This window comes from Lacerta agilis, chromosome 7 (assembly GCF_009819535.1).
Source record: "Lacerta agilis isolate rLacAgi1 chromosome 7, rLacAgi1.pri, whole genome shotgun sequence".
Lineage (NCBI taxonomy): Eukaryota > Metazoa > Chordata > Lepidosauria > Squamata > Lacertidae > Lacerta > Lacerta agilis.
The window spans coordinates 64214477-64229428 of record NC_046318.1 but is presented as its reverse complement, the minus strand read 5'-3'; the positions used below and the strand labels follow the sequence as shown (position 1 = coordinate 64229428).

Genomic DNA, 14952 nt, shown 5'->3' with positions numbered 1-14952 from the left:
CAAGGATATGGTTACCTTAGTAACAGAAGCATAGCCTTCACATTATATTCAACTTAAAATTCCACCATAATTAAAAGAAAGAAAATAATCTGTTTTAAATATTACCAGAGAATACTTTCCAAACAAACAAAACATTTGTTGAAACCAAATACAATGTAAATTATATTTACTAACAAGCCATTAATAAAGAATGGTAACAGTAAGCTTTCTGAAGCTTTTCTGAATTATTTTACAGTAACACTGTTTACCACAACCAAGGATTTTATATGTCAATGTTAAACGTATATGGCAGCAAAGTATCCTTGAAATGACTGTTCAAAAACATATTTTTGAAATCAGCAGGAAGAGCCCAAGGGACAATGAAATGTTTTGTGGAAAGTCAACTATTTGCCCAACTGGAATTTGATTTAAATACAAATACACTTGCATGCTAACAGGCAACATCAGCAAAATGCACAGTAGGGCATTTTACTGCTTTGGTCCAAAAAAGAATGCATGTCAGGCTCTCTAAACCTTTACATACAGGAGAAAAGACCTGAAATCATATACGGTAATTTAATCACCCATAGAAAACTGTTCTTCCAGAGTCTGGAAAATTTGTAGAAAACAACTCTCCACATTTTCATTTATTAATTTATTAATATTATGAAGCTACTTAGTTATGACAGTGCTCTGGTGTAATAATCTTCCCGAAAGAGGCGGTTTTAGGGGAGCATGACTGGTTCAGCTGCACTGGGTGTCATACTGTAAAACAGAGCGTGAGAGGCAGGGGGCACTGTATTTTAGTGTCGCACAGGCCACTGCTGAAATTTGAGAACCGAAGGTTCGCCACTATTCGCCACTGTCCCCCCCCCCCGATACCTATGGTTCTGCACCTAAGGTTCTGCACCTAAGAAATAATCTCCCTAGACCATGATGAACCCTGACTTCATTTTCTAGTGCTCTGTATGAATCTTCTTTCCTGTCAAGCATAGAAAAACAGTATAATGTTGTGAATAGCAAGCTGGCGTAAAAGGTTCAGCAGCAAAACCATAGAGGCTGCAGAAAATTTTAGTAAATGATCTGACATGTTAAATATTGCTTTAATTGTGATTAATGCTAGCAGTGCTTGTGCACAAGGGAGACTCACATTCTCTGCTAAATTGCACCAGGCACACTACTACCAGGCAGGCATTTCCAGCCTAAGTGAAGTTAAGGGAGCCGCATCTTGAAGTACAGATTCTTCTAGCAGCCATTAAAGATAAAGTAGCCTTCATGAATACCAGCCATGATGTAACAGGAGGTGAAAAGGGCAGCTTTTAGACAAGGTGAAATAAGTGGTTTGAAATTCAAATAAGACAATATAGTGGGGTATTCTTCCAACTACCAGTTTTCAGACCTCTTTCAACTATATTAAGCTGAGAATTTGGTTCCCTACAAACTGCTTCCACATTCTAACAAACTTTAAGTATTGTCACAAAGGAAACTGCTTATTAATAGTTAAGGATAAGCAGCTGGATGCACACAGGTCAACACAGAACCTCAGAGGTTTCCATCTAGCCTCCAGTATATCCTCTGATCCCAACAATAACACCCCATGTATACAATGTTACACACCCTGACCACATTTTATCATATGGCAATCATAGCTGTCAACTTTCCCCTTTTTTAAAGGGAAATTCCCTTATTCCGAATAGGATTCCTCACAAGAAAAGGGAAAAGTTGACAGCTATGACACTGGAGACACAGGGAAGGAGCTGTTATAATCACCATTGTGCATGATACGTACATTGGGCTGTTGTTGAACATTGTTAAGAGTGTATTTGGGTCAAAATAAGACTAGTAAGATTGCTGTCTGGAAATACAGAATGTATCTTTCTAGTCTTAAAACGGCAGTAGCAGCTTCTATACTGCTTCTGAGCACAATTCATTGTTTAATTAATTAATTAACATTCAAAATCCTGAATGGCTTGCCCCCAAAAGGACCCCTTTATTTCATATGAACTTCACAAAGATCTTCCTGAGAAGCTTTCCCCTTTTTTATGCCTTTGGAAGGCAGGTATGAACTGGGAATAGGGTCTTTTCTGCTGTGGCACCCCAGCTCTGGAATGTTCTCTGGACTCTACTCTGCCTGGTGAAGAGTCTGGCATCTTTTTGACACCTGAGTAAAGTCCTTTTTATTTGTCCAGACCTTTTAAATCTGTGACTTGTTAGCGTTTATCCCCATCTTTATTTGGTAAATATTGCTGTTTTTTGTTTGTTTGTTTGTTTGTTTGTTTGTTTGTTTGTTTGCTTGCTTGCTTGCTTGCTGTTTTGTTTTTATTGTGCATTGTGTTTTTGTACCTTGTTGTAAACTACCCTGGGAAAATTTTGGGGCACCAAAGAGTAGTACAATAAATATTCAAACGAGCAACTAAGAAAAGGTTCATCTGCCTGTTTCAGATGAAAATACATTTAGTTCTTGTTTCTTGGCTTCTATTGAAGTTCTGTGCAGCCCTTCAGCTTTTCATCTGATAGAAATATGCCCCAGTGAAAAAATGGATGTCAAGTACAGCTGTAAGTGATTGCTGTATTCAAGTGAGAATGCTAAACTGTGTTAACTGAGAGACAATAAAGCAGAGATGGAAATTTGTAACCCTGTTGATGTTACTGGACTCCTACTCCTATTACCCTCAGCCAGCATAGCCAATTGTCAGGGAGGGATAATGGCATCTATAGTCCAGCAATGTCTGAGGCGCAGGTTCCCTATCCCCTGCCACAAATGCATGAAGCCATCTAGTTTCTTTACAGAGAAGTTATAGAATTTCATACCATAATGCAGCACTATAATCATGTATTGAAATTCACATTACACACTGAAATTCACATGGAACTAGGTCTTTTAAAAATAATTAAGCTTGAACTGATGAAGGAAGTTAGTCTATAATGCTTCCATCCCCAAAATGCACAATGTACCTCTGAACAGTACACAGTATAAAATACCCTACGTAGTGTTTTGATTACAACAGTACTATCATAACCTCAGTTTCCAGAGAGGTCTTTTAAGATTTCACAAGATTCTTTGTAGTTTCTACAACCTCACAGCTCTCACAATACAAAAAGCCGTGCATCCCAAACGCTTTTGCCAAACAGGACATTCACAGAATACAACCTCACATGGACACACACTTTGCCCTACTGTGGCACACCTTTATCAGGCACATTAAGGTATATTGGGGGACGACGACGACGACATGCACTTTTGGTACCCTAGGCATTTATTCTTACTTTCTCATATGTAAGCTTCCTAGAAAACCATTCAATCCTATCACCCCATCTAATCTTCATTTTCCTAAAGAAAATGACACAATTGCTTTCTTAGTGTGCTTGCATGCTCAAGGAAAACATTCCTGATTTTTATGGGTCTATTTCCAAGTCAAACCCATGACACCAGTTCATATATCACATTTTCCTGAATATGTGAAAATGGTATTCAGAGGCAAACCCACCTTTAAGTGCACTATGACAAAGTCCCCTCCCCCCCCCACCACCTTGGATAGAAACTGGTATGTTGCAAGGAGCCTGAACCAGTTGAGGAATTCCTATGCTTGACAAAGTAATATCTGTCATTTTTAAAGCCGTAAAACGTTTTACTGCTGGGAAAGGATTTTGATGTTTGTAACATACTTCTATTGAAGTACAGTTCGAAGTACTTTTTTTTTTTTTTTTTTTTTTTTACAAAAATGCCACATCTGAGAAACAGACCAACAGGAAGCATAAGACACTTGTTCATCTGTATTTCTGTGACTTTTCTCACTTGGTATTATTTGCAACTATACTTTCATGTTTCTCAGCAGTGCCAACTCTACTAAGAATCATATATTATTTTTATCATGTTGATTACATATGTTCTCCAGTTTTGCTGCCTACATATGATTAGTGTGGTTTGCAGAAAGTCAGTGACACAATCCAGAGCACGACATTCACACAAAAAATGTGTTTACTGTGAAACTTTGCCTTAGAAGTTTGCTTTCTTTCACAGCTTTGATCCACATGACATCAACAGTCCAGCATTTTGAATGTCTGCTAACCATTTAACATTATGAAAATCACTTTCACACTAGGCAGCTACTGAGAGAGAAGGTATTTGCAAAAAGAGAGAAATCCCTTTCCTGATTTTTTTCCTTGCAGGCGTGGGGGAGCCCTTATGATCATGATAACCTAACTGAAAATTAATTTATTGTTCATCAGTGCTTCATAGACTGTTCAAGTGTCTGAAAAAAATATGAAAGCACGCACGAAAATTCAGTAATCAATGTAAAAAAGGAAAATTCTATACAAAAAGATTTTCATCAGAATACATGTTTTACTGGATAACTTTTATTCTGGCCCTGTGGTGATGTTTAAACTGTGTAATTAGTGAGGGGCTCAGGATCATGCAAGTTTGCTTAGGCTGCCAGTTCTTTGAGTATTCAACTTTATTTTTGCATGTGAGCTTATATATGCAGAACCCAACAAGTGTTGCTCAAACTACATGAGCACTATGTTTTGAATACAAAATCAAGAGTACAGATTGTGCAGACAGAACTCAGGCACACTGGGCTATGCAAATACTATTCAATGTACAATGTGCAGGCAGGGATAAAACAATGCAATCCCAATCATCAACCATGCATGCCAGATCAATGATTTCCTATCTTCTCCCTCAAGATAATATGTTGTTTTGATATTTAAAAACATTTCTTGATTTTTCAAACATTTTTCTCATTCTAAATTGTTAAATAAAAAACACTTACTGGTAAATGTCTTTCCTCAGCACAGCTCTACTAAGAGGATTGTCAGCCTGAGGAGCCATCGATACAGAGCCAATTTTAAGTACCAAAGTATCTTCCTTATTCGTCTTTTTATCTGCAATTGAAGTAGGAAACAAACAACATTTGAGTATACATACAAAGCCAGATGTATTAAGGTATTTCCAATGCAATGAGTGAGGTGACTTTTCAGTGGAGCAACCATATTATTATTATTGTTGTTGTTATTATTATCTTCTGCAATGAATACTGGTAAACCAATTAATACCACGCAAAATAGACAGATAGGCAGACAGGCAGGCCACCAGATAGCTAGTTCCCCTGCCCATCCCTAGGCCTGGTATTCATGCTATTTTGGCTTCCTAACACCATCAGGATAACATGAGAATATATTTAAATTGACTAGTGAAATGCCAGTACTGTAATTATTATAAGTCCAGTGTTCCTGGGGATATTACTGGGACTGAAAATGTGTGTGTTTATCTATCTGTTTCTGACAAAGAGAAGAAAGAGAAAAAGGAGAATGAATGCTTCTCTGTGCATTTTTGGCTTTGCATATGACTTCCCCAAAAGAATAATGGGAACTGTAGTGAAAGGTGCTGGAAACTGTAACTCTGTGGGGGGTAAACTACAGTTCCTATGATTGGGTGGGGTGTTGTGTGCTTTAAATATATAGTGTGTATGCAGCCTTTGTGTGGGTCACCCATTTGTATGAAAAGAAAGGAAAGGGATGGACTCAGGTACACTATGCTGGGGGAGGGGGGGCAGCTAAAACTGCTCCCTACACCTATCTCAGTGTCTGGAGTAAGAAACAATATTTTTCTCCAATGGTGTCCTAATCTACAGTCTATATACTTTCCCCCACAAAGCTTAATGGGAAACAAACAAGTATTTTCCTATTGGCATAGCTATGCCCTAAGTCCTGATTCTTGCACTGGCAGCTGGAAGAATGGAAAAGAATGTTGGGTATTGGCAAGCTTGCTGATTACCAAGTAAGTTACAGGTAGGTAGCCGTGTTGGTCTGCCATAGTCAAAACAAAATAAAAAAATTAAAAAATCCTTCCAGTAGCACCTTAGAGAACAACTAAGTTTGTTCTTGGTATGAGCTTTCATGTGGATGCGCACGAAAGCTCATACCAAGAACAAACTTAGTTGGTCTCTAAGGTGCTACTGGAAGGATTTTTTTTATTTTTTATTTTGTTTTTACCTAGTAAGTGTTTAATTGTTTTTTTAGAGATCTTAACAGTTTTAGCTCCTATTAAATATTGTGCCTATGCCATGACTGCAATTACTTAACACAGCTACTAAAAGAAACAATGTAAACTGTGAAGAAATAAAGACGTGAATATGTATTTCAGTACAGAGACCAGCCCTCTATATCCTGTAACATTTCTTTTTGCCCATGAAGGATTTTATGACATTTTAGAAGCTGACAGTGACATCTGATATATATACATGCAGTCGGGCCTAGTGTTCTCCACAAGCCTATGCTTTGAGGATGTACGTAAGCTTTCAATCCCCTTTCCCCATCTGTGGCCACCCAGTGAGATATCCCAGACAACTTGTTTTGAAAGCTAAGCTTTCAGCTACAGATGCTAAGAGTGTGGTGAGTGCTAAGTACTTTACTAAATAACACGTTGCTTGATGTGGAAAGAACAAGCAAACTTCGCATGCAGCTCAGAAGACTCATGTGTATGTGTGTTGTGTATATAAAAGCTGGCTTCTGCAACACCACTGAGATGCATCCAGGATGAATCAGACAGTCATAGTGAAGCTATGATTAACAATCTGGACACACAGGTAATGAATAAACCATGGCAGGGGTGTGGGTGTCTCAGGCAATGCTATCAAATACTTACAAAATACATCAAAAATAATTAAGGAATTGCCCTGAAGATAAGGTATAATAAACTATTTGGGAAAATAGGGTTGGGAGGCCATGGTTATGTGGGAAGTTAAGTGGACAAAGCATTTGTATTTTAATCAGGCTAAATAGATATTTGGTTTTCCCCCCAGTTACAAATACTTTGGTAGATGTCTAAGCTAACCTCAAGAACATTTTTCTTTTTAAACTACAGGACATTTATGCTATCAACTTTACCCAACTTCTAAATCATCAAACTTAGCTTCTTAGTGGTGCTGATTTGACTCCTGGGGCTCCCTCTAATTCATCTGTAGACTTTTAAAGTAAGTCTGTTAAATAAATGTAGCTCTAAGCATCATATTTCATGCATGCTTTCACTTATGATCAAATAAAGTATCATTCAGCACCATCCAAATGAACTAACATTGCTACAGCCTTTGTGAAGAAGCATGTGCAAAATGATAATCCTATGAGCAGCATTAAAAAAAATAAAAATCTTCCAGTAGTATGTAGCCCAACAATGGGCAAACTGACTAATTTGGGCTTTGACAGTAGGAACACAAAGCAAATCTATATGAATTTTGAATATCATTGTATATCAATGAAGTGGACACCTGTCTATTTATCTGCCTCCCAGCACAAAATAGACATTAGCACTTTTGTCACATTTAACAAACGAGTCTGACATGATTTCCTTTTTTGGGAAATTTCAAATGAAATTTCCATTTAGGACCTTTTGTTCTGTGTGAAGCCACTTCCAAGATCACTGGAAACTACTCTAGATCAAAAAGCAATGAATTGATTTGTCCAAAAAGCACCAATTATTAATTACTTGGCAGAAAACAATTTTACCCACACAGAAGACAAAGCAAATCCTTGGAAGAAGAGGGAGAAAACAAGCTAGTCTTCTAGGTCCCTAATGGAAATGGGGTTAGGGCTGGAAGAGCTCAATATATTCTATGTAGGTAGTAGAGCTTGCAAGGGTGAGACATCTTTGGCCTTCCAGAAGACGAGGGATGACAGGTCCTATCTATTTCTGACTACTAGCTGTGCTGAAATTGGAGCCTAGCAACTTCTAGAGGGCCACAAGTTTCCAACCCCTGTATTAGAATGCTTGTTTGCCATCTTTCAATGTGTTCCATCAAGGCAGGAAGCGAGAAGGCAGGTGGCTGCCAGGTAAAATAATGAGAAGTGGGCAGCACTCAAAATGTTATAAAGTGGGATGGGGTGCCTTCCTGTTACTTTTCAATAGACATGACTGAGCTAATTTGAAATGAAGCCATTTCACTAGCTTTCTTCTCCCACTTCAATCTCTGACAATAAAAAACTTCCTGGAGCAATCAAGACATAGCCCTGGGAAGGGGAGGGATAGTTGAGCACTCTAGAAAGCAATTGTACTGTGGAACCTCAGCTGTCAAACATAATCTGTTCCTGAAGACCGTTCGACTTCCGAAACATTCAACAGCCGAGGTGCAAAGGGCTGCCGGCAATTTCAACGGTGAAAATTGAGAAATGTGCTTTGGCAGCTGTTTGACTTCCGAGGCGTGTTCGAAAATGGAAACAATTATTTCTGGGTTTTCGGCATACAGGTTCCGAAACGTTCAGCTTCTGAGACGCTCGAAAACCGAGGTTCCACTGTAAATCCTTTAACAACTGCTTGTATCTTTATGCATGCCTGAAACTTATTTAGAATACAAAGGGCAAATTGAGGTTTACTGCCCATTATTATGTCAAAATCATAGATTTAATTAAGTATACTGAATATAGACAGTGTATGAATCCACTTCAACCACTGATTTGACACAGTAGAGCTGTGCACTGAATGAAAGGCCAAAAATATATACATATAACAAAAGCACAGTAGTCCTTTGCCACAAGTGTTTCCCTGGGAAGGTTAGTAAGAGGAAACCTGGAGAGGTCACTGCAGAGGTAGCTACCCTGAGCTTACATGCATTCTATGACCAGAAAGGCAGGCAAGGCTTTTGTTGGACTTCTAAAGGATTTTCTCTAAAATTTGCAAATCAGTAAGACTGGAGAACAAGCCATGAATAGCCTTCAGATATATATAGTGGAGACAGCATTTTCATGAACAACAGTATCCAAGAAAAATATGTTTATTGTGTTAATATAAGGTGGAGAATATAGTACCTTCAATATTGTGCTGCAATTCCTCCATTTTGGGGGAAAAGATTCTGATTACCCCAGTGTTGATATAAATAAGCGGCAAGTTCCGAGATGTGAGAATATGAGTCCTCATAGGTTGGCCTGGTGATTTTCTTTTCTCTTTTTGGCTTCTTGGCAGTTTTGCCTGAAATATACTTGCAATTGCATTGAGAAAAGGAAAACAGAGGACAACATCAAATGCTTGAGCTGAGAGAAGAATCTCATGAAGGAAATGAGGAGAACCATCAGTGAAACTTTCTGATAATTTATGCGAAGTTCTTCGCTCATTTCTTGAAATCAATTTGTGACGGACATTTTTTGTGACTGCCCTTGTGTAAGTCAGTGACAGAAATCCATGTTGCTGATGAGAACCATCCAAAAGTTTTGCAGTTGCCTGCATCAGGAAATAGAAATTGTGAGAAATAAGTAATGAATTTGCACTGTGTAAAAATTATGAGAACTTTTGTCAATCAACCCTTTCATTTTTTTATTTATTTTCAGCTATACACTTCCCTGAACATCAGATGGAAAGGTTTCTGTGAATATGTAGTACATGCTAACTGCCATGGCTACTCTTAGAACTGATTCAAATACAAATATACATACAAGTGATATTTTAAAATGCATTTGTTTCAGATCAGGGTATGCTGACTTTGACATCTTTCTGTTCAGATGCAATGAACTGTAGCAAGCTTCAGGCTCACGTGCCTCATTGACCTCATTTGTGTGCAAGAACAGAATGAAAGTTTCCCCCTTTAGTTTTCAATATACAGCTGTTTGCTATTACATCCAATCTCTGGAAACTATGGTTTAATCTTGATTTGCCAACAAGCCACAGTTAAAATAAAGTGGACTTGGAAGTATGGATGTATTCAAAACCAGGAATGGAAGCTTTGATTTCCCCTTTGCACACAAAGAAGGAGGCAGAGCTCGCTACAAGTCACTGTCATAGCATTCTGTCTGAACCAGACCTTCTGAATGAAGATTTGACCTAATATCTATCTATTATGTTCCTACTAGTTTAAAAAGACAAATGTGAAAAATGCATCTATTTTGGTGCAAAACAGAGTAATGTTAATCTTACTGGAAATGGCAATGGTGGGAAGTTTGACTTTCTGTGCTTACACATTGGACCCCAACACAACCAAAATCTCACCAAAGCCAATAGCAGAATAGTCAACAAATTGACTCTATGAGATCTAATCCAAAGTTCTGCAGGAACCCCATTCATTTCAATAACAGTGGAATTTCCATTCATAGAGTGGAAATGAGAATGTGCGACCCTATGTGTGAAATCAATGGGGAAATCCTTGTTTAAACAGGAGCTTTGCAAATACAATAATGTTACTGTACGTTCAATGAATCTGGACATATTCTTTTAATGTTCTACTAAGACATATGTATCTCAGCCCAATTTAGCTAATAGCACAAATGGCTCTTTATACATTTTCAAACAATGTCATTCAGATACACTTGATTATTTAGTTACATTTATGCAATTTTTTTAAATGGTAAAGAATTAGTAAATTAGCTTCATTTGTGGTAGAATGACGTAACTCAGGTAAGTAGCAACAGTAATTTTGCATGTACATGTTCTTGACAGAAAATAATCATGGAGAACAGAACTTCCACTAACTAATAATAACAATAACAATAACAATAACAATAACAATAACAATAACCTCCCTTGTTGGGTTTCTTAACTAATGCTGGGTCTGTTCATTCATTACTCTCCATGGGGGGGGGGGAATCTCAACTTAGTTAAAATCTCAGGCTCTTTCTCACCTTGAGCCTTTGAAAAAGTAACAAGGGGACCAGACTGCACTGTGTTTATCTGAATGCAGTGTCTCTCTGGCTATTTGATCTGCTGAATGATAAGTACATTTTCAGTTAGGTGGTCAGGGAGACGCTGCAATCAAATAGTCAGTTTTTTTGGGGGGGGGGTTGGCACTGGAGAGCAAGGTATGATCACATACCACAGATTGACACCAAGTTGAAATTTCTCACTGGAAAGTAACAAGTGATTTACTCCCAATAAGTGGAACATCTTAAGATTCACATCTTAAATACACAAATATAAATAATGCATATGTGGATGTCTGAAATCTGGACCCTTTGTAAAAAAAACTACATGGCGTACATAGATGCACTGGTCCGTTAGGGGAAAAAATCCTAAAGCCACAGTCAGTGCTGTTTTTGCTGGAAAGACGCAGGAGTATGCATACCCCTAAACATTTTGTGAATCTTTGTACTTTTGTCCATTTACTGTATTTATTTTTCCAGATTGGAACTATAAAATGGTGATTTTCATGAGTCAAAATGAGAGTACCCCTAAACATTTTTTTTTTAAAGAAAAAAAGCACTAACTCATTTTTTTCCAGACCAATTGTTGGCATCCAAAGTCACAAAATTTTGGAAGTCTATGTATCTTTAAAGCTGACAACTTTAAAGCCTCATCACTAGTTCGTGCATTTTAGCTGGACCTAATAAGACCAATTACCGTGTTTCCCCTAAATAAGACACCGTCTTATATATTTTTTTCCTCAAAAAAACACAGTATGGCTTATTTTCAGGGGATGTCTTATTTTTATTACGTCAGGAACAGCACACCTCTTGCTCGCTGGCTCCCTGCATGCTGGCTCCCTGCGAGGGGGCACGAGGGGGGCTGAGGAGGAGGGGCCGGGCCGGGGACAATGGCGGCGTCTCCTTTGAGCCGCCGCCGGCGGGACCCCTGAGGCGACAACGGGTGAGTTGCCTGCTCTGCGCCTCGCAGCTGACCAGCCTCCAGCTCTCCCCTTGCCAGGAGGGGAGGAGGGCCTGGCGAGCGCGGGAAGAGAAAGAAAGGACGTGGGCCAGCAGACTCTCCTTCGCTTTCAAAGCCCCCATTCCCTCCGCCATCCCCACTGGCTCCGGAGGGCAGATGCTTCTTGGTGTGGGGAGGGGGGTCTCTGAGGGCTTTGTGGGGGCTTTTGGCACCCTCCAGAACTGCGCCTATCACTATGCCTTATTTTCGGGGTACAGCTTATATTTCGCAAATGCTAAAAAATCCCACTACAGCTTATTTTATGACTACATCTTATTTTAGGGGAAACACGGTATCTGCAGCTTTGAATTCTGGTAATATGCTTGCTTAAGCCATGCTCTGCTCAGAGCAGAGCCACCAATATCAATGGATTTAAATTAAGCACAGTTCAAATATTTCAGGAGTTATCCTGAACCTATGCATGATAGCTTAAAACATCAAAGTGACCTCCCCTTTAGGGTCACATTTGTAACACACAAAGGTGCTCAAGTGAATATTCTTCCTTTGCTCTGCAGCCATCCTATTTCCCAACTGTGTAGACAGGCCAGAACATTACTGGGAGAGAAAGGCTATTTTAAAACAAAATAAAAACACCAGCTTGATAAATAAGCTTTTGCATGAGTAGCTGTTCATCATTCTGAACTACTGTTCGTTAATGGAAGTTCTGTAATATATATATTGCATTGATTTCTTACAGAGGGAAAGAAGCCAGAGAAGTTACTGAAAGGGTCCTGCTTGCTGACGGGTCGAACCAACAATGTACGTCTGTTCAGCTTGTCAGTACAGGAAAGGAAGACACCTCCACATTTCCCCAGAGACCAAGAGTCTTCCCCAAAGCTTGAGGTGATGCAGGCAAAAAAGCAAAAAAGAAATATAAAGCCATAAGGAGGCGGGAATCATGTATTTTAAAACTAAGCTGAATTCGACCAATATCCATTGCAGGCTTTGCAAGTCATTCACCTCAAATATCACAATTCAATTCAATTCAATCAAAAGAAGGAAATCATAAACTTGAAACTTGCCACAGTCTAATTATTTGGCAGTAGAATAAAAAATTATCAGGAATTAAAGTAGAGCAGGACTCTCTCTAGGTAATGACTAAGTGTAATTTGATTTGCAATTAATTATAAAAAGGGAATAGAAGCTTTATTAGAATGGAAAGAGATGGAGTGCAAGAACTAATGAACTTTTTAAAAGCTGGAAATTGTATTTTCTCCTTTTCCACAAGAACAATTTGACTTTTTAAAAGCTATTGGTGGTTTATACCATAATTCTTGCAGTCCTTCGCCCTTCTGCATGAGAAAAAAAATGTTTAGATTTTAGGATAGTTATTTGGTTAAATATCTTATTCTGCTACAAAAATCTCACCACAAGTTTTTCTTTGCATTGTAGGAATATGCCTTCAAAAAGTCCAGACTGCCAACCTTCTCCTGGTCTGGAAAACATAACATTCACCTTATCTGTTCTCTGCAGCTGGTCAGAATCTATACATTTAAACTACATGAAACTATATTTTGAATATTTAAAAATATATAAATAGTAGTCATTCTGATTTGAAAACCAAACTGTACAAACCCACCAGTGTTAATCCATTTTACATTGGAAAATTAGCATCAAGAAAATAACACTACTATATTTTAATAGGGAATTTAACCAACTGAACTGCCTCAGCATTTGCGCTAAATCTGTAGACAGAAAGAGTATTTTAATAATTTGGATAGATATATGAAAAGTATGCTGAATTAATTACTATAATACATGAGTGTTTTGTTTTTTAAAAAGTTACAATATTGAAGAATAAGAAGAAAAAACTAAGAAAATTGTTTAATGTCAGATTGCAAGCCTTTTTTCACTAGATCATTTTAAGGTTTCGGTGCACAGATATTTCCTAATTCCACAGGCTGCTTGTTATAGCTGCAAAATTTCACACAAGTTCATAAACACAAGAACTCCAGAAGGTGATAGTTAAAGTATAATTAATGTGAAATACAAAACACCAGCTTCTGGTTTCACAGTTATGGAATCCAGCTTTGTGTCTTAAGCTAACCACCATCATAAAATGATTAGAAAGCTAACCTTAAATAATCTTCAGTTTGTACCATAAGACTACATATTGCTCTCCAGAGACTATGAAGGTAAATATTTGTATCAAACCTACAGATATTAGCAGAGGCATGTTCTTTGTCACACTGAGTATATTCTTCTTATTACAACTAATGCTGCTTTCTTACATGTGCAAATTGTGGCAAAGCAATATCACTTCAAATCATCTCTTTTTTATTTGTATTATTATTACTACCACTAAACACAGGGGTGACTAATCAGCAGCCCACTGGCCATATTTGAGACTCCAATATGTTATTGTGGCCTGCCAAAATGTGTAATTTCCAAAAGCACATTAAAAATATTAGAGATTTCTATGTACACACACACACACACACACAAAATGCTATGATGCCATGGTGCCAAAAGGCTTTTTGTGGGGCACCCAAGCCTCCCCATCTAAAAAATTTCCATTAATTTTTATTTTATTTGCTGGATGAGTAATGGAGCGATAAAAATATTTTATTTAAAATTGTGTAGAATAGCTGATGGGAAAGACCTTTGGAAGCTTTGAGAATGGGAAGATGGAAGCTTACTGCATCTAAGTGAGTTGTAATTCCTCTTAACTTTCAGAAGGCAGGAAATTAGATGATGATGATGATGATGATGATGAGTTTGGATTTGATATTCCGCTTATCACTACCCGAAGGAGTCTCAAAGCGGCTAACATTCTCCTTCCTCCCCTACAACAAACACTCTGTGAGGTGAGTGGGGCTGAGAGACTTCAGAGAAGTATGACTAGCCCAAGGTCACCCAGCAGCTGCATGTGGAGGAGCGGAGACGCGAACCCGGTTCACCAGATTACGAGTCTACCACTCTTAACCACTACACCACACTGGCTCCCACCATTGCTGACAGCCTCTCCCTCTGCTGAACCTCAGTTATGTTTCATGGCAATGCTGAGCATAATGTACTATAAAGGGAAGGAGAATGAAAGAAACAAAGAACACCCCAGAACACTGACACTGTAAGGACACCCAGTTAAGAGAAGAGTACCATCTATATGTGATTAGTTGCAACCACCTAGCAGAGTGTGGCCCTGGACACCACCAAGGGACTCAGCTCAGAATAATCTTCATGGTAAGTTCCCAACACTGTATTCTAAGATGAGCGTGGAAGGTGCCTCAGTGAGAAATACCCCAGCTAACCTCTGATAGGTGGCTGTGTATGGTCTACTACAGCAATCGTCTCCCAGAGATGTATGGTAGAAAAGGCAGGTGAGGATGTGGCTGTTCTAGTGGAATGTGCTG

The 14952-nt window shown here is 38.5% G+C and overlaps 1 protein-coding gene across 6 annotated transcripts in view; it reads right to left on the bottom strand.

The window, feature by feature from the left end:
• The window catches only part of VPS13B (vacuolar protein sorting 13 homolog B), a 360398-nt gene that overhangs the window by 163102 nt on the left and 182344 nt on the right, over positions 1–14952 (bottom strand). For 4 of the 6 annotated variants that reach the window (XR_004427068.1, XM_033155647.1, XM_033155645.1 and 1 more), the window contains exons 28-30: positions 12295–12436; positions 8782–9190; positions 4755–4866 (exon numbers count right to left, since the gene is read on the bottom strand). Coding sequence is in view for 4 of the 6 variants with exons in the window: in XM_033155647.1 (XP_033011538.1) it covers positions 4755–4866; positions 8782–9190; positions 12295–12436 (663 nt within the window). In the remaining 2 variants the exon portion in view is untranslated. Of the gene's footprint in view, positions 1–4754; positions 4867–8781; positions 9191–12294; positions 12437–12967; positions 13035–14952 lie in introns of those variants that run through there. The other 2 variants (XM_033155648.1, XR_004427069.1) reach the window with 2 other exon arrangements.